Here is a 17214-nt window from a genome sequence, read left to right as displayed (position 1 = left end):
CTCTAGAATGAATTTATCTCAGCCTGCATGTGACAGATTTGATACAGTATAGAGCTGCTCAACAAAGAGCAGTGGCAGCATCCAGTGTAAACAGTAGCTGAACACACATGCATTGAGATATTTAAGTCAGTCTGACAGTAAATAAATTTAAAAAGCCAGTTTTTATTTTGCAGTACATCTGGAAATCACTGGTGTCATCTCCTGTTTAAAAGTAGTATTGCCTGATTCAAGGTTATTTTAATGTTATTTACAACTCAGGGTTATAACAGAATTCAGATTTAGTTCCTTTTGTGCTACTCGTAAAACAAAATAAAGATTCTTCTGTCGTAAGCCGTGCACATCCCATGCCAGTGTGATCCAGTCTGTGATTCCCAGGAACCAAAAACTGTTCATCTCCCCCACCTCAGGGGTATATATTTACATGCATGCACATACTGACCTATACATATCAGCTGTACAGTGTACAGTGTGATATAAAGAATTTGAACTTATAGTCAACATACAGTACAAGTTTATAATATTTGGGGGTGGCCTAGGTTCACATCTGTTTCCTGTCTACTGTCAAAGTCATAAAATTCCCTATAAATACTAATAGTCCTTATTGACTACTAAGTCCTTATTAAATGTCTTCACTTGTTTCAGACAAGAAGGCAGTTCACAGTACAAGCAACTGTTAGCGGCCAGCTAGCGACACAATTGTGCTGCAGGGAATATTTTTTAGTTAGCATTCCATTTGTTTGACTATTTATTGTGACTATCCACTTTGCACAAGACAGAAAATGTATTAAATGTTTAAATTGCTCAGATACAAGTTCATGTTTAAAGCATCAACTGGTTGGTAAACACCAATAAATAGGATGAACTATATTAGCCGGCTGCCAGCACCAGTGTTGGGGAGTGCCTAGTTACATGTAACATAGTAATGGATTGTAGAATATAACATTTACTCTGCTTCTTTACATCTTTTCCCTGTTCAGGAACGCCTTCTTGTGGAATATTTTGGGACAACTTGGGTCAGCAAAGCTGTTGGGACCAATCTTTCTGTTCAGCTCCATCAGCGGTAGGATAGCTTACAGAGAGCTGACTCTTTAAGGATCTTTTCATTGTGCAGTATGTGCTCAAATTTTGGTGTTTTTGATTGGTTCTCTCGTCTGCCCATCTAATCAATGTGCATTGCTCTAGTTCGGCAACCTGAGTCTGCCACGTCCGTGACCAGCCACCTACGTCAAGGAGGGTGGCCGCTTTTCAAATATATTGTCCATCATTTGTTAGAAAAGTAATCAACTTAATAAGGTATATTACTTTGATGAATAGTTACATTACTTCTGACATTTCTAACTGTATTCAGTAACCTATTACATCTTAAAAGTATCACATGCCTGATTTGTAATTGGTTTAAATGACCAGTGTGTAGGATTTAGTGGAATCTAGTGGTGAAGTTGCAAATAACAGATAGATATTGCAGCTAATAAGCACCACTCACGTCTGTATTTGACAACCTGGGAATGAGAACAGGCTGTGCAGTGTGAAGGAAACATGGCTGATGTCCATCTTTAGATAATTACGGCTCATTCTAAGGTAACAAAAACCCGATTTCTATTCTCAGGTGGTTATACGCTTATAAAGACATACCTGAATATTATGTTCCATTTCTATGAATGTATGTTGCACAATGGACCTTTAACATAAATGTAGGAAATACTGGAAAATGTTGGCATTTTATTTTTCATTATTATTTCTCATTATTTTTAAGTTTCTGTTTTTGTTGCCTTGCACATATATCATCCTCTACTTTTGCATTTTAGCCAATTTTAAGGAAAACAACCGTATTTTTAGCCTTTCCTATTAGTGGATTCAGATATTTGGACCCCACTGTATGTTTATCTGTAAAACTCAGTACCACTGATGTGGCAAAACAATGAGTTATCGCAATTGTGCCCAGTAATAATTCACACAATATGCAGCAAATCATTTTATTTTGCGCGTCACACAGTTAAAGAGGTAAATTCATTGTGGCTGGATTGCACAGTACAACTGGAAAAACATGCAAACAATGCACAAATCACAGTTTCAGGATAAAAATAAGGCTCCGTCTTTTTGCCTCTCAAAAACAAAACAACAACTTGTTAATATTCATAAAACAAAGCATCTGCAAAACTTATCATCTTAATATAAATCATTAGACAGTTTCTGTGATGCGTCTGATTGAATTGAACCTCACATCATCACTGCTGATCTCTCTGAGGTTCTTGTACTTTCCTGGTCTCAGATAAAACATCCTGCCCTCGTAGTTGGGCTGCTCAAACATCAACCAGTAGCCTTCCATCACGTTGCAGGACTGCATGTCAGACATGTGATAGTGATCCTGGATGGAGTCGCAGTCCTCGGTCAGTTCATGCATCTGCCCTTCAAAGTTGTCTTTTTCATAGATCCTCAGCTTAAAGGGTCCCTTGTGCTGTTAAAGAACAAAATGTCAAATGGAAATAAATATAAATAAATATATGCATGGATCTGACAATGTCATGGAGTCATGGTGCTGTTTAAAGTAGTACCTAGCTGCTGGGATGTTAACACCTTAAGTGCCAAAAAAGCTAACTCTGTTGAGGAATATGCTTGTTTGCTATGTCAGATCAGAAGCAAAATATCAGCTCAATCTCTAAATTTCCACTACATCTCATCTACAGAAAATCTACATTACAAAATGCAGAGTTTGCCCCGGTGTTAACAAAACCCTAGCAGTAGCCTACATCTGAGGGTTTTGTTAACACCGGAGCAAACTCTGCTTTCAAAACAGCTTCATGTCATTCTCATCCTTCTTGGAAACAGTAGTTTATATTCTTAGTGGATTTTGCAAGTTGTCATGGAGATATCAAGATTTTAAAATACAATTGAAAGCTCATAAAAAACCTAGGATGATGTCAAGCTTTGGGGTTCTTGAAAAGGCGTGTTCAATATCCCCAAGATATCTCCTGGAAATATCACTACTGGATGCACAGAGGTGAAATTGATCTCAGCATTCTCATCTGATTCCAGGTAAGACAGCAACCAAACATATTTCTCCTGAGACTATCCCTTTACATCACTGACTGCCATTGTCTCTCTTTGGTTGGTGATAGTGTGCATATATTTACCACAGGGACAACACGGCAGGACTGGATGCAGTCATTGAAGCCGATGGTGTTCTGATACTCTGGGTACTCTCCCGTGGTCAGGAGGTACTGCTGGCCCGTGTAGTTGGGCTGGTCGTAGACCATGAACGTCCCGCTCTCCACCCTGCAGGAGCTGCAGCGGCTCAGGTGAGAGGCGATTTCAGAGCAGTCACTGATGCACTCATACGAGAGGCCCTGGAAGTTTCTCCCCTCGAAGAAGATAATCTAAAGAGAAAGACACAGATTGTGTTTGGGTCCAACATTAGAAAACAACCAGTGCTAAATGTTCAAGTGAGTTCTGTGATTATCATAAGATACCCCCTTAATGCAAATCACACTGTATTGCATGGCAGTAGTTGTGCTGTAGTATTTTGGTACAGTATATTACAGTATAAAATCATGATTAAGCTTGTATGCATGTTAGTGTCTGTCTCCTGCACTGGCTGGTGCACTGATCTGCAGCCGTCATTACCTTTCCGCTCATGGTCACGCTATTTGATTTCTGTTGTTCTTCTCACTGGCGCGCTGCCTTTTATGCATCATGTGACATCAAAAGAATCTGCGCCTCAATTGTACAAAATAACTGAGTCAGCTCATCAGCATGGAAGTCCCTACTGTATTATGCATCAAAGCTGTGAACACTGCAGCCGCCTAGATTAAACAGTAGTGGTGCAGATTTCACAATAACAAAGCTTGTTATTGCATTACTTTTGTATTTTTGTGCCCTCAATTTTATAATAGGACATGTTTATGTTTATAGAACGGTGTGCAACAGACAGACATTTAGACAGATGCTAGGTTAAATAAAATGCTTTAAATGTTTTAAAACTAAATATGTAACCTTTGAGATAGGAAATAACACAATCCTCTCACAAATCAAAAGTTAAATTTATAAGAAATAAAATGCACTCTTACTCACTTCAATACATTCAGGATTTTTGCTGCTACAGCCTTACTTGGGATATTTTTGGGTAACAGACATTACTAAGTAAATTCACTGACTACACTCTCTCATATACTTTTGCAACTATAACATTATGTTTAATTATGTTACAAATACACACTAAAGGTGAATAGGGAAACATTTTTAACTCATATCACCATGAAATATCCCCCGTTGATTACTTAGATTAAGACAATTATTTTTTGTTTTACACATTTTCTGAAATTCTGGTATTATCTACTTAAAAATGTGCTATTTTGCATATATTTCCAGAAAAGATATCTCTTTTTATTACTGTATATACCTTCAGAATAAAGATAGGACTAAAGATAAGAATTAAACAAAATGAAATAAATTTTGCAAGACACTGTAGGTAAATAGGGAAATATATATCACAATTAAACTTCCCTAGTGAATTACTTGCTAGTTTCCTGAAATCTTATGTTTAAATATACAAATGAGGCATTATCTAATGCTAGCTTTTGGTGATCTAGATATACAAATAGGCAAAGTATAGTAAAATAAACAACAAAATGGGTATTTTGGGTGTTTTTTTCCCAGTAGTCTGAAAGAAGACCTGTTATAGAAGCAAAAACCCCAAAATCTCAAAATTGACCAGTGCATTTAGCCTGTAAAGTCTCACCTTAAAGTTTTGCACACAAAGATTAGTGTAAACCCTTTTGTGCAACTGAGAGCACTGGCATTCCTGCCCCAGCAGCAGTTTGTCCAAAACTTTGTTGTAAAACATCATCTCATTGGTGCCCAAAGGAGAATAATTGGAATATTACTTTGATATATTTTCTAAACACATTCATGCTCATAAGAGGATGAAACTTTTCTATTTTGGACACTTCATGAGTGTTCCTCTACCACCACCCTCAGGAAAAAATGTCACCTTTGCACCCAAAATATCAAATAATATAACATGCAGATTGTACGTCAGGCAGATAAATCTTTTTGAATTTAACCACAATTCTAGAGCTCATTATGCACCACACTTGAAGAATGATTTTAACTTCTTGTTTTCAAAATGAAATTCCACCACTATGTTTTGAATTTTTAGTGGTGCTATTCTTCGTTCGTCTGAAACAAACCCAGCATGCCAAATTAGTGTGATGCTCTCAATACTTCAAATCCTATTTACCAACACTACATTTTCTTTTTGGCAGTGGTGAAATACATATAAATATCCATTATTATTATTATTATTATTATTATTTTTATTACTTATACTGTGTATTTCCATGATAAAACTATGCACTCAAAATCACAAGCAGCACTGTGGTCAACTTTTAACCAAGGAGTTCATGTATGATCATTTAATGGTGTCTAATCTCTTCATTTTATTTTGCACTTCAACTAGCTGGTAATCAACAAGGAGCAGCTGCAATAATGGTGGGAAACATTTATGGGGGATCAACCTTGGCAAAAAAATAAAAAGTGAGCCACCGAAACATTCAGAATTGAGGTGGAGGTGAGTTGACTGTTCAAGATCTTCAGGCATACATGATATACACGTAGTAATATATAGTAATCAACTTAAAAGTAAAATGTGGAAGAAGGACAAGATTATTAACTCCCTATATTTTGGTATCAACCAGGCCTCTATTCACCGCTTTTAACTGGTACAGAATGCTGTGGCCAGACTCCTATGCAGATGTTAAAAAAGGGAACATATTACCTGTCAAGTATCGAATCCCATCCAAGACTCTTCTGTTTGAATATGAATCCCTGCGTGCTCTTTTATATTTATATGTGGCCGATAAAGTTCAGGTAAGCCCCCTCAGATCCACACATCAAAGGCTAATAACCACAACCAAAAACTTTTTGTAGAGACTCTGGGATAGTCTCCCTGAAAACTAATAAGTACTTATGTGTTGTGATTTTGCTCAATATTTTTTGTAAAGCACACATAGTGCTCTAATACATTTGAACTTTACAATTTAAATTTTCACTGAATGCATCAGCATACCAAGGCAGACAAGATAAATCGATGACTGGCTTTATTTAGATCAAAATGTCAGTGTGTTCCTCTGACTTCTAGAGGGACTTGAACCACTGCTAATCTACAGAGCCTGTAATTTCACTCCACATTAAGAAAACAGCAAGAGACTTCAAAATCAAATTTTTATTTTTGACCCACAGTATCTTTTAATAAACGACAATCAGCATATATCCATTATGCGTTTGGTGGAGCTGATTCTCGTCATGTTCATTCCCAGCTCTCTGAGGCTCCTGTACTCTCCTGGCCCCACGTACAGCATCCGGCCTCTGTAGTTGGGCAGCTCAAACATCAGCCAGTGGCCGTCCATCACATTGCAGGACTGGCAGTCAGACATGTTGTAACGATCCTGGAGAGACTCACAGTCGTCCATCAGCTCATGCATCTGGCCTTCGAAGTTCTCACTTTCGTAGATCCTCATCCTGTACTGTCCCCTGTGCTGATGGAGGAAGACAAGACATGATGTCAGTCCATGGGTTTTCTAGACTACCTTTCTTGCTCTAGAGTCGGTTCTAGAAGCAGGATTCACCAGTCTATCTCAGGCCATTTAGTTTCCAATTCTGGTAAAGTGCGTGTCTTTTGACTGTGGGTAGAAATTGGAGCTGCTGCAAAAATACCACGAGATCTAGGAAGAGGATATCCTACTATAGTAGACAAATATGAAACCAGATTGTTATATAAATTACAATGAATAAAACATGATAAGTACAAATAACTACCAAATGTCTTACCATGGGGATCATGCGACAAGAGCGAATGGTATCCATCACCGCCATGCCCATCATGCCCATCACGCAACCCATTCGCTGAAAATCCGAGAATTCCCCTCTCCTCAAGAAGACCTGGTTACCCATGAAGTTTGGGCGGTTGTACACCATAAAGCACCCATCTTCCACTCTGCAGGAGTTGCAGCGGTTCAGGTGCATGTGGATGTCAGAGCAGTCACTGCTGCACTCATAGGACTGACCCTGAAAGTTCCGGTCCTCATAGAAAATAATCTGCAGCAAAAAACATACAGACAACATATGAAAATATTAAAGAATATACAAAAGAATAGGATTTTAGATTTATTACTTGGATGGAAAAGACTGTTACTGTGGAGCAATGCCTTTTTAACCCTTGCATGTCAATTTGCATCATGCTGTATCTGCAACCTTAACCTTAACAAATAATTTATTACTACTTCTACAGCACAAGATGTTTCAACATTATACAAACATATGATAAATAGTACCCTGCCCATGGTGACGGTTTCAGTTTTTACAAATGATGCCGAACCAGCTTCACTTTTATATAGAATCCTCCACAGACCACCTTACACACTTTGTATGAAACATCATGACTCATCACAAGGTTCACGTGGGCCTGCATTCATTTTTTATAGCGCACCTCAATAGTTATTATTGTATGTTCAATGTAGTTTTGGGAGGTCATGTCAGGTCATAAGACAAGCAAAACATTTCTCAAATCACATATAGTTTTTTTTAACACTACAACAACACTATTTTCAAACACTACGTGGCCAAAAGAGTGTTTTTTGGAGTCCACAATGTATCCTGCCATTAGTGTTACAATAAAGTTCAGTGTCATCTTCAGAACTGGTATTCCCACCACATAGATTTTTACAGAAGAGATATGAATTAAATAGTTGAAGTTGCTGGAAGCAAGGATCAAACCCAATATTCAGTCACAATAACTATTGCAGATTCTGACATACAGTAACTGCCTGTAGTGCTGCTCTGTGCCACAATATAGAGTGATGACTCAAAGGTTTCAGCACAAGCCATGTGGAAATACTACCGCTGTGTAATGTATAAAAAGGGTAAGGGTGGATGTTGAAGCTATACATCTGATATAAGCTCACAAATCATGGCCATGGGGAGGGTAAGTGAACTTTCAAATCATCTAAGGCACAATAACATAAAAAAAGTGAAAATGAATAGGCAAAATCAAAAAGTCAAACGAGCTTTGACAACGACATTTGTTGTTTCATTTCACATTGTTTTTTGCAGATCATATTCTATGAGGACCAGAACTTTCAGGGTCGCTCATACGAGACCAGCAATGACTGCCCTGAGCTCACCTCCTACTTGAGCAGGTGCAACTCCTGCAGGGTGGAGAGTGGCCTCTTCATGGTCTACGAGAAGCCCAACTTCATGGGCCATCAGATGCTGGTGAGGAGGGGCGAATACCCAGACAACCAGCGCCTGATGGGAATGAATACGAGCGACTGCATCAGGTCCAGTCGCATGATCCCCATGGTAGGTGGACGGGTTAACTTCCTTCCTTCATTGTTGCAATTCTTGGCATTAATACAAGGCTGCTGCATTGGTGACACCAACCAAAAAGACTAAAACCTTCTAGTAAGTCTTTTGCATTGCAATTTTTTTAACTTGCAAAAGAGAGATTCTGTAAATGAACTGAGCTAAAAGAACACTGTCCTCCATGTTGAACTAAGTTGAACAAATGCAAAAAGCGTACATGAATCTCTACAGATACTTCAATAATTCCCTTGCCAGAATTCAACTGTATCTCACAGCCTTCAACAAATGGAGTTGTGATCTTGTAACCTAAGTACCAAACTTTGATTATGTGATAACTCCACAATTTCCTGAACAGGTTAGTACATGCATCTTGAGTTTAGAATATTTTCTCTGGAATCTCTGGATGTTTGTTCACATGCCAATGATGGCAGTGATTGTGCTGAGGATTTGGTGAGATAGCCAACCACAGCCGTTCTCGGCTTCCTACATCGCTAATGTGTAGATCTAAAGGTTGGGTTCAATTTTTATTTTCAGTTCAGATGTCGACAGTCATGTCTCTGACGTTTCTTCATCCACAGCACAGGGGACCCTTCCGAATGAGGATCTATGAGAGGGAGAACTTCGGTGGCCAGATGCACGAGCTGATGGACGACTGTGACAATGTGATGGATCGTTTCCGCATGTCTGACTGCCAGTCCTGCAACGTGATGGAGGGCCACTGGCTGATGTTCGAGCAGCCCAACTACAGAGGCAGGATGATGTACTTCAGGCCAGGAGAGTACAGGAACTTCAGAGAGATGGGGATTAGCAACATGCCAAAGTTCAGCTCCATCAGGCGCATCATGGACTCCTGTTAAGTCAAACTCTAAATGTACTGGGTGGAAAAATAAAGCAAGCTGAAATACAACAATTTTCTTCCTGCCTGTTTTTCAAAGTAAATAGTCTCCCACTGGTTGGCCCTGTGCAGCTGTTTACTTTCATTTCATGCGAGCATGTTTTGAAAATTGAATTGCAGTTTGAAATAATTGTCATCCATCAGTGAACTTTTAATAAATTTTTCTGATTTTCATTTTATTTTTACATGGTAATGCAGTTGTCCCATACAGAGCCCCGGAGTGGCAAAAAAAAAAAAAAAAAAACACATATATGTCGAGGCAACACTTTACTACATTGAGAACTTGAAATATGCAAAATATAATTCATCCCTATTTTTTGGTTAATTTGTCAATAAACTGACTGCCCCAAATGTCTTTTTACACAGAACCATCTGGAAAGTAATTTTTCAAATTGTTTGGAAAAGGTCAGGCACTTTCAAAAAAATCCTTGACGGATAATTAGCTCAGTCATCTGTTTATCACTGTGTATCACAAGCGAACTTCAACAAATCAGATCAATATACCATATAAAGTAGTCAAAGCTTTGCCCAAGCCATTCAGGAGAAGAGCGCAAATATCTTTTCCATCAAGAAAAAAGGCTTCAGTGCCGTTCTCTGCTCTTCCTATATACTCTCACACACGTTGTTGCACACACCTAGCGTTAAACTACAGGCGTAACTCATGCCATAGCTGCCAGTAGTTCCTTAGAGCAGTGGTTCCCAACCTGGGTGTCCCCACTAAGGGTCACCAAAGCTTCAAGGGATGATATCTGGCTCATAGTTGTTCTTTTGATATGTTGTGCACATGTTTTGTTTAACAGTGTTGCGTTATATGTAAAATCTGTTTTCTATCAGGGGAATGTTCCAACAGAGCTGGAGCTTAGGTATGTTTTGGTGCCATACATGGTAAATGGTAAATGGATCTATACTTGTATAGCACCATTCTAGTCTTCCTTCGAGTCTTACTCAACGCCCTTTTACACTACAGCCACATTCGTCCTTTCACACACAGTCACACAGTGATGGCAAAGTCCATCAAACAGAAACTAACTCATTCATGCACATTCACACACCGATGACACAGCATCAGGAGCAATTTGTGGTTCAGAGGAGCCGGGGATCGAACCAACAACCTTCTGATTAGTAGACCTCTACCTCTGAGCCACAGCCTCCTCTTATATATACCTCAAATCATTGGGATAATTATATATTTGGTAATGTCTTATGGGTGAATTGGTTAGATTGACATCACTAAATATTAAGCAGCCCCCAGACTACAGTAGGAGGAAGAGTCTACTGGTACCGGCAATGTGGAATGATAGAGGTGACCTAAGACAGACAAGGCTGACATTAATGCAATATTTAACACATTTTATCAAGACCTTTATAAATCAGACAACCCTGATTAACTAGATATAAGAACCTTCTTGTTGAGTGTAAGATGTCCAGCTCTGTCGTATGAGGGACAGTGTGCAATTGGAGCGAACATAACTGTAGAGGAGATTAAAAAGGCCATTGGGAATTTACATGGGGAAATCACCAGGGGAGGACGGCCTCCCAGTCGAATTTTACGAGGCTTTTTTTTTTTTAGATCTACTTGCCCCAAGACCATGTTGAGTTTTTCAGCATGCAGCAGAGAGAGGATGTCTTCCAGACAGTATGCAAACTGCTAGAATCACTTTGATTCATAAAAAAAGCACAGACCCACAACAATGTTGTGACTACCTAGATCAGGTGGGTTTCATTAAAAATACCTGATAATCTCCGCAGGTTGCTTCATGTTATGTGGCAAGCTGGAAATGAGGCTGACATTACTATAGCTTTCTCACTTGATGAGGAGAAAGCTTTTGATAGGGTATAGTAGTCGTACCTTTTACAAACACTGGACAGTTTTGGTCTTGGTCCCTCCTTTATTAAATGGGTCAAATTACTATATCATAATCCAAAGGCATCAGTGGTAACAAATGGCAGGCCACCTCCCCTTTCCAGCTTCATAGAGGGACAAGACAGGGCTGCCCTTTACCCCCCTTAATCTTTGCCCTGGTACTTGAACCATTAGCAACTGAAATTAGGCAAAATGATTACATAGTTGGCATAAAGGCAGGTGGTGAGGAATATAAATTACTCCTTTATGCGAATGATATTTTGCTACTGTCTAGAAGCCCTGCAACAACCGTGCCACACATTCTCACCTTGATTGACTCCTGTTGTTGCTGTGCACCTGTCTGTCTCTCTCTCTCTCTCTCTCTCTCTCTCTCTCTCTCTCTCTCTCTCTCACCCCAACTGGTTGAGACAGACGACCACCCACCTAGAGCCGGAGGATCTGTCCTAGGTTTCTGCCTTTTAACAGGCAGTTTTTCCTTGCCCTTGTCGCCAAGTGCTTGCTCATGGTGGTACTATTGGGTCTCTGTAAATAATGTTTTAAAGAGTTCAGTCTAGACCTGCTCTATTTGAAAAGTGTCCTGAGATAACTTCTGTTATGAATTGGCGCTATACAAATAAAATTGAATTGAATTGAATTGAATTGAATTGAATTGAATTGAATTTTCAGGCATATCGGGATATAAAATAAACTGGTCAAAGTCTGAGGCAATGCCCCTATCAAGACTATGCCCACCTAGTGTTAGGCAGGGATGGCAGTTTGCATGGCAGCTATCTGGTCCTACGTATCTAGGAATTAAGCTCACTCCACAGCTAGATAACATAATGACCAACAATCTCCTCCCATTAATTCATCAAATAGAGCTTATTTTACCAATTTGGACTAAGCTGGGGCTGTCGCTTATGGGAAAAATGAATATCTTATTGATGGTAATAGTCCTTAAATTAACTATCTAAGCTATATGCTACCATTAAGCTTACCACATGATGCATTATTGAAATATAATGAAGCTGTACACAATTTTTTATGAGTTAACAATAAAAGATACAAATCGGGCAGAGCTCTATGCAGCCATAGAGGACAGAGGCCTCAGCCTCCCTCATATAGACTGGTATCAATACGCCTTTTGTCTGAAACAGTTATCAAAACTATTAATGATAGCTGAACAAGCTCCAATGTGGGTGTCTATCGAGAAAGACCTCAAAATACCCTCACCATGTCCATGCAATTATTAAGCAAACCAATGGAGTTATCCCTACAATAATCCAGGTCTGGCCTTTTCACGGGAGACATAGAGAATATCATACAAGATCATAGGCTCAGATCCCAGTTTTACACATAAAACGTTGTTATGGCATAATACAACACTCAAAATATGCAAAAGAACCTTTGACTGGGCTGGATAAATAAAATTGGGAATCATTTATATTTGGGATTTATTTGACAGAAACCAATGTATGTCTTTTGAACAATTAGGGGGAAAAAGTATACACTCCCAAATAGGGGTGAGTATTGGAAAGAACCTCACGATACGATACGTATCACGATACTTTGGTCACGATACAATAGTATCACCATCTATCACGATATCACGATATTGCGAAAAAAACAGAGATGAAAGTACCTGTATATGTACATCAGATGATATTGATCAGAGGACAAATTGAGTCAAAACTATTTCATTCAAAACAGCCTCTCCATTTTATTAATTTCAATGACATTCACTGAAATAAATATTGAAAATAAAATGCGGTGTTACACACTGTGCAGCGCTAAGAGATGTTTTCACGACTTTCTTCACCTCTTCATACATCCTGGGCACAGTTGTGTTCACCATGTAGCCGCGTTGCGGTATTTTGTAACGTGGCTCCAAACAATGTAGCATCCACCTGAAGCCAACGTTGTCTACCACGCTATAAGGGCGCAAATCTTTACATATGAAATGCACCATCGGCTCTGTGATACGCTGAGCACGAGGTGAGGTAGATGGTAGGAAGTTGTCCTGCGTAGTCTGGTTTGGCTCAATCCGTTTTGGCGGCTGCTTCTGTGCGAATATCTCGGCGTGGTGTCTTGCTAGGTGAACTCGCAAGTTTGTTGTGTTCCCACAATGTTTCACGGCAGTGAGACAAAGCTTACAAATGGCATTATCTTTATCCAACTCGTTGTTCTTACTATCTTTTTATACTTGGAAGCCAAAGTGCTTCCAAACGTCGGCTTTAAACTGTCGGAGGCTTTGTTATTTTGATAGATATTTTGGAAAGACCTCAGCCACTCTTTCTAACAGAGAAATACATGCGCCGCACAGCAGAGTCGCTCTTCAGCGCCATCTACCGGAGTGGAGGTACGGAAGTCGTAACGTAAGTCACAACGCGTCTAAACATGAATCATTATTCTTAAAAAAAATCGATCTTTGGAGTTGAAAAATCGATATTATATTGGGCGGCAAAGTATCGCGATATATTGCCGTATCAATATTTTTACCCACCCCTACTCCCAAATAAGGATTTCTGGAAGTCTTAGAGATTCTAACGTATGCTGGAGATACAACTTGTGGCACTCTCTTACACGTTATATTCATGCCGCATGGTGCATCCCTTTGGTCAAAGATTATCTTATTCATTAATACAGTGATGACATTTGCACTGGTACAGGGACCAGTGCTCGGTCTATTAGGTGTGATACCAAAGGGAAGCGGACTAAATGCTCACCAGATCTCATGGTGCAGAACAGTACTTATCACTGGATGTTTGGTACTGCTGCGACATTGGAAAACCAGAGGGGATATACCAGTGCCTATCCTAAATAGCTAAAATTTCTCATGAATCTCATAAACTGATAGATAGGCAAGATATCGGCATAAAAAGCTGGGGCTCTTATGTTACGGCAATGTGATATGTTGAAGACTTGCACCCATTCCTACAATGATATAATGTCATGTTTTTTTATATGTATAATTTGAGGTACTGTTTTACATAACCTGAGTTATAATGTGATACATACATACAGACAATCCCGTCCTTGTTTCTGTCTTGTTTTAGTTGTAGTTTGCTGTGATATTTTGCTGCATGATGTACACCTTATTAGCTTGGTTTGTTGTATGTTTTCCTTTTGTAAAACTAATGAAAAGAAAACAATTTTTAAAAAAGGGAACATATTACCTGTCCGGTATTGAACCCCCTCAGAGACTCTGTTTGTATATAAACCCCTGCGTGGTCTCACCTAGAGCTACATTACAGAACTCCAATCCCCATACAGTTCAGCTAAGCCCCCTCAGATCCACACATCAAAGGCTGATAACTACAACCAAAAACCTTTTGTAGACAGGGCCTTCTCAGTAGCTACACTGAGAAAACAGCAAAAGAGACTTCAAAATATAATTTTTAATTTTGACCTACAGTATCTTTTAATGACCGACAATCAGCGTATATACATGATGCGTCTGATGGAGCTGATTCTCGTCACGTTGCTCATTCCCATTTCTCTGAGGTTCCTGTACTCTCTTGGCTTCACGTACAGCATCTGGCCTCTGTAGTTGGGCAGCTCAAACATCAGCCAGTGGCCGTCCATCACGTTGCATGACTGGCAGTCAGACATGTAGTAACAATCCTGGAGAGACTCACAGTCGTCAATCAGCTCATGCATCTAATCTTCGAAGTTCTCCCTTTTGTAGATCCTTATCCTGAACTGTCCCCTGTGCTGTTGGAGAAAGAAAAGACATGTCAGTCCATGGGTTTCATAAACTACTTTTCTTGCTCTGGAGCCAGTTCTGGAAGCAGGATTCACCAGTCTATCACAGGCCATTTAGTTTCCAATTCACACAACATGCATGTATTTTGACTGTCGGTGGAAATCGGAGCTGCTGCAAGAAAACCACATGAGATCCAGGAAGAGAGGCATCAACTAGCTGGCTAATTCAAACCCAGGACATCCTCCTTCGGAGTAGACAAATATGAAACCAGATTGTGTTAAGAATTACAGTGAAAATAAAGCCTGAAAGGTACAAGCAACTACCAAATGTCTTACCATGGGGACCATGCGACAAGAGCGAATGGTATTCATCACCGCCATGCCGATCATGCCCATCATGCTCCCCATGCGCTGAAAATCTGAGTATTCCCCTCTCCTCAAGAAGACCTGGTTACCCATGAAGTTTGGGCGGTCGTACACCATGAAGCACCCATTGTACACTCTGCAGGAGTTGCAGCAGTTCAGGTGCATGTGGATGTCAGAGCAGTCACTGCTGCACTCATAGGACTGACCCTGAAAGTTCCTATCCTTATAGAAAATAATCTACAGCAAAAAAACTACAGAAAACGTACATGAAAATACTCAAGAACAGGACTCTAACAAGATTTATAACTTGGATGGAAAACACTTTGTTAGGGTGGAACAAAGTCATAAGGCAAGCAAAACGTTCCTCAAATGACATATTTTAACACTATTTTCAAACACTACATGGCCAAAAGAGTGTTTTTTGGAGTCCACAATATATCCTGCTGTTAGTGTCACCAAAATGTTCAGTGTCACCTTCGGAACTGGTATTCCCACCACATAGATTTTTACAGAAGAGATATGAGTTAAATAGTTGAAGTTGCTGGAAGCAAGGATCAAACCCGATATTCAGTCACAATAACTATTGCAGATTCTGACATACAGTAACTGCCTGTAGTGCTGGACTGTGCCACAATATAGAGTGATGACTCAAAGGTTTCAGCACAAGCCATGTGGAAATACTACCGCTGTGTAATGTATAAAAAGGGTAAGGGTGGATGTCAGAGCTGCACAACTGATATTAGCTCACAAATCATGGCCACGGGGAGGGTAAGTGAACTTTTAAACCATCTAAGGCACAATAACATTAAAAAAAATTAATAGACAAAATCAAAAAGTCAAATGAGCTTTGAGACAAAGACATTTGTTTGACTTCACGTTGTTTTTTGCAGATCATATTCTATGAGGACCAGAACTTCCAGGGTCGCTCATATGAGACCAGCAATGACTGCCCTGAGCTCACCTCCCACCTGAGCAGGTGCAACTCCTGCAGGGTGGAGAGTGGCCTCTTCATGGTCTACGAGAAGCCCAACTTCATGGGCCATCAGATGCTGGCAAGGAGGGGCGAATACCCAGACAACCAGCGCCTGATGGGAATGAATACGAGCGACTGCATCAGGTCCAGTCGCATGATCCCCATGGTAGGTTGACGAGTTGACTTCCTTCCTTCATTGGTGCAATTCTGGGCAATAATACAAATCTGCTGCATTGATGACACCAATCAAAAAGACAAATTCCCTTGCCAGAATTCAACTGTATCTCACAGCCTTCAACAAATGGAGGTGTGATCTTGTAACCTAAGTACCAAACTTTTTGTTTATGTGATAATTCCACAATTTCCTGAACAGGTTAGTACATGCATCTTGAGTTTAGAATATTTTCTCTGGAATCTCTGGATGTTTGTTCACATCCCAATGATGGCAGTGATTGTGCTGAGGATTTGGTGAGATAGTCAACCACAGCCGTTCTCGGCTTCCTACATCGCTAATGTGTAGATCTAAAGGCTGGGTTCAATTTTTATTTTCAGTTCAGATGTCGACAGTCATGTCTCTGACGTTTCTTCATCCACAGCACAGGGGACCCTTCCGAATGAGGATCTATGAGAGGGAGAACTTCGGTGGCCAGATGCACGAGCTGATGGACGACTGTGACAATGTGATGGATCGTTTCCGCATGTCTGACTGCCAGTCCTGCAACGTGATGGAGGGCCACTGGCTGATGTTCGAGCAGCCCAACTACAGAGGCCGGATGCTGTACCTCAGGCCAGGAGAATACAGGAACCTCAGAGAGATGGGGATTAGCAACATGCCAAAGTTCAGCTCCATCAGGCGCATCATGGACTCCTGTTAAGTCAAACTCTAAATGTACTGGGTGGAAAAATAAAGCAAGCTGAAATACAACAATTCTTTTTCCTGCCTTTTTTCAAATTGTGTCGCACTGCTTACTTTCATTTCATGTCAGCATGTTTTGAAAATTGACTTGTGGTTTGAGATAATTGTAATCCATCAGTGAACTTGTAATTATTCTTTGTGAAAGTCGTTTTCTTTTT

General features: G+C 39.9%; 4 protein-coding genes and 1 pseudogene across 5 annotated transcripts; 2 read left to right on the top strand and 3 right to left on the bottom strand.

The window, feature by feature from the left end:
* Window positions 1–1959: 1959 nt before the first annotated feature.
* LOC127378960 (gamma-crystallin M3-like) lies at window positions 1960–5193 on the bottom strand. Its single transcript, XM_051428341.1, has 4 exons — window positions 5187–5193; window positions 3622–3659; window positions 3132–3374; window positions 1960–2455 (listed from the first exon to the last, which is right to left on the bottom strand). The coding sequence occupies exons 1-4, from the start codon at window positions 5191–5193 to the stop codon at window positions 2180–2182; spliced, it is 564 nt and encodes a 187-aa protein (XP_051284301.1). The 3' UTR covers window positions 1960–2179.
* A 1064-nt stretch (window positions 5194–6257) lies between these two features.
* Window positions 6258–7352, bottom strand: LOC127378774 (gamma-crystallin M3-like). Of its 2 annotated transcripts, XM_051428037.1 has the most exons (3): window positions 7329–7352; window positions 6826–7092; window positions 6258–6533 (listed from the first exon to the last, which is right to left on the bottom strand). In XM_051428037.1, the coding sequence occupies exons 1-3, from the start codon at window positions 7335–7337 to the stop codon at window positions 6258–6260; spliced, it is 552 nt and encodes a 183-aa protein (XP_051283997.1). In that variant the 5' UTR covers window positions 7338–7352. The 2 variants fall into 2 exon arrangements, with proteins under 2 accessions (XP_051283997.1, XP_051283996.1); XM_051428036.1 differs by lacking the exon at window positions 7329–7352 and having other exon boundaries at window positions 6826–7119.
* Window positions 7353–7939: 587 nt separating this feature from the next.
* LOC127378776 (gamma-crystallin M3-like) lies at window positions 7940–9215 on the top strand. The gene is made up of 3 exons (XM_051428039.1): window positions 7940–7978; window positions 8107–8355; window positions 8937–9215. The coding sequence occupies exons 1-3, from the start codon at window positions 7964–7966 to the stop codon at window positions 9213–9215; spliced, it is 543 nt and encodes a 180-aa protein (XP_051283999.1). The 5' UTR covers window positions 7940–7963.
* A 5316-nt stretch (window positions 9216–14531) lies between these two features.
* LOC127378959 (gamma-crystallin M3-like) lies at window positions 14532–15838 on the bottom strand (annotated as a pseudogene).
* Window positions 15837–17021, top strand: LOC127378958 (gamma-crystallin M3-like). Its single transcript, XM_051428340.1, has 3 exons — window positions 15837–15873; window positions 16020–16306; window positions 16737–17021. The coding sequence occupies exons 1-3, from the start codon at window positions 15837–15839 to the stop codon at window positions 17013–17015; spliced, it is 603 nt and encodes a 200-aa protein (XP_051284300.1). The 3' UTR covers window positions 17016–17021.
* The last annotated feature ends 193 nt before the right edge of the window (window positions 17022–17214 follow it).

The sequence above is a fragment of the Dicentrarchus labrax genome, unplaced genomic scaffold (genome assembly GCF_905237075.1).
Source record: "Dicentrarchus labrax unplaced genomic scaffold, dlabrax2021, whole genome shotgun sequence".
Classification (NCBI taxonomy): Eukaryota; Metazoa; Chordata; class Actinopteri; family Moronidae; genus Dicentrarchus; species Dicentrarchus labrax.
Note: the sequence above shows the minus strand (reverse complement) of the source record. Positions and strands in the feature narration are given on the sequence as shown.

Coding starts and splice junctions, on each gene's coding strand:
- LOC127378960 (XM_051428341.1), bottom strand. Junction 3,375..3,621: donor GCGTGACCATGAGCGGAAAG/GTAATGACGGCT, acceptor CTTTCTCTTTAG/ATTATCTTCTTCGAGGGGAG. Junction 2,456..3,131: donor CCTGCCGTGTTGTCCCTGTG/GTAAATATATGC, acceptor GTTCTTTAACAG/CACAAGGGACCCTTTAAGCT.
- LOC127378774 (XM_051428036.1), bottom strand. CDS start 7,119: ATGTTGTCTGTATGTTTTTTGCTGCAGATTATTTTCTATGAGGACCGG. Junction 6,534..6,825: donor CTTGTCGCATGATCCCCATG/GTAAGACATTTG, acceptor TTCCTCCATCAG/CACAGGGGACAGTACAGGAT.
- LOC127378776 (XM_051428039.1), top strand. Junction 8,356..8,936: donor CCAGTCGCATGATCCCCATG/GTAGGTGGACGG, acceptor CTTCATCCACAG/CACAGGGGACCCTTCCGAAT.
- LOC127378958 (XM_051428340.1), top strand. CDS start 15,837: ATGTGGAAATACTACCGCTGTGTAATGTATAAAAAGG. Junction 15,874..16,019: donor CTGTGTAATGTATAAAAAGG/GTAAGGGTGGAT, acceptor ATGAGCTTTGAG/ACAAAGACATTTGTTTGACT. Junction 16,307..16,736: donor CCAGTCGCATGATCCCCATG/GTAGGTTGACGA, acceptor CTTCATCCACAG/CACAGGGGACCCTTCCGAAT.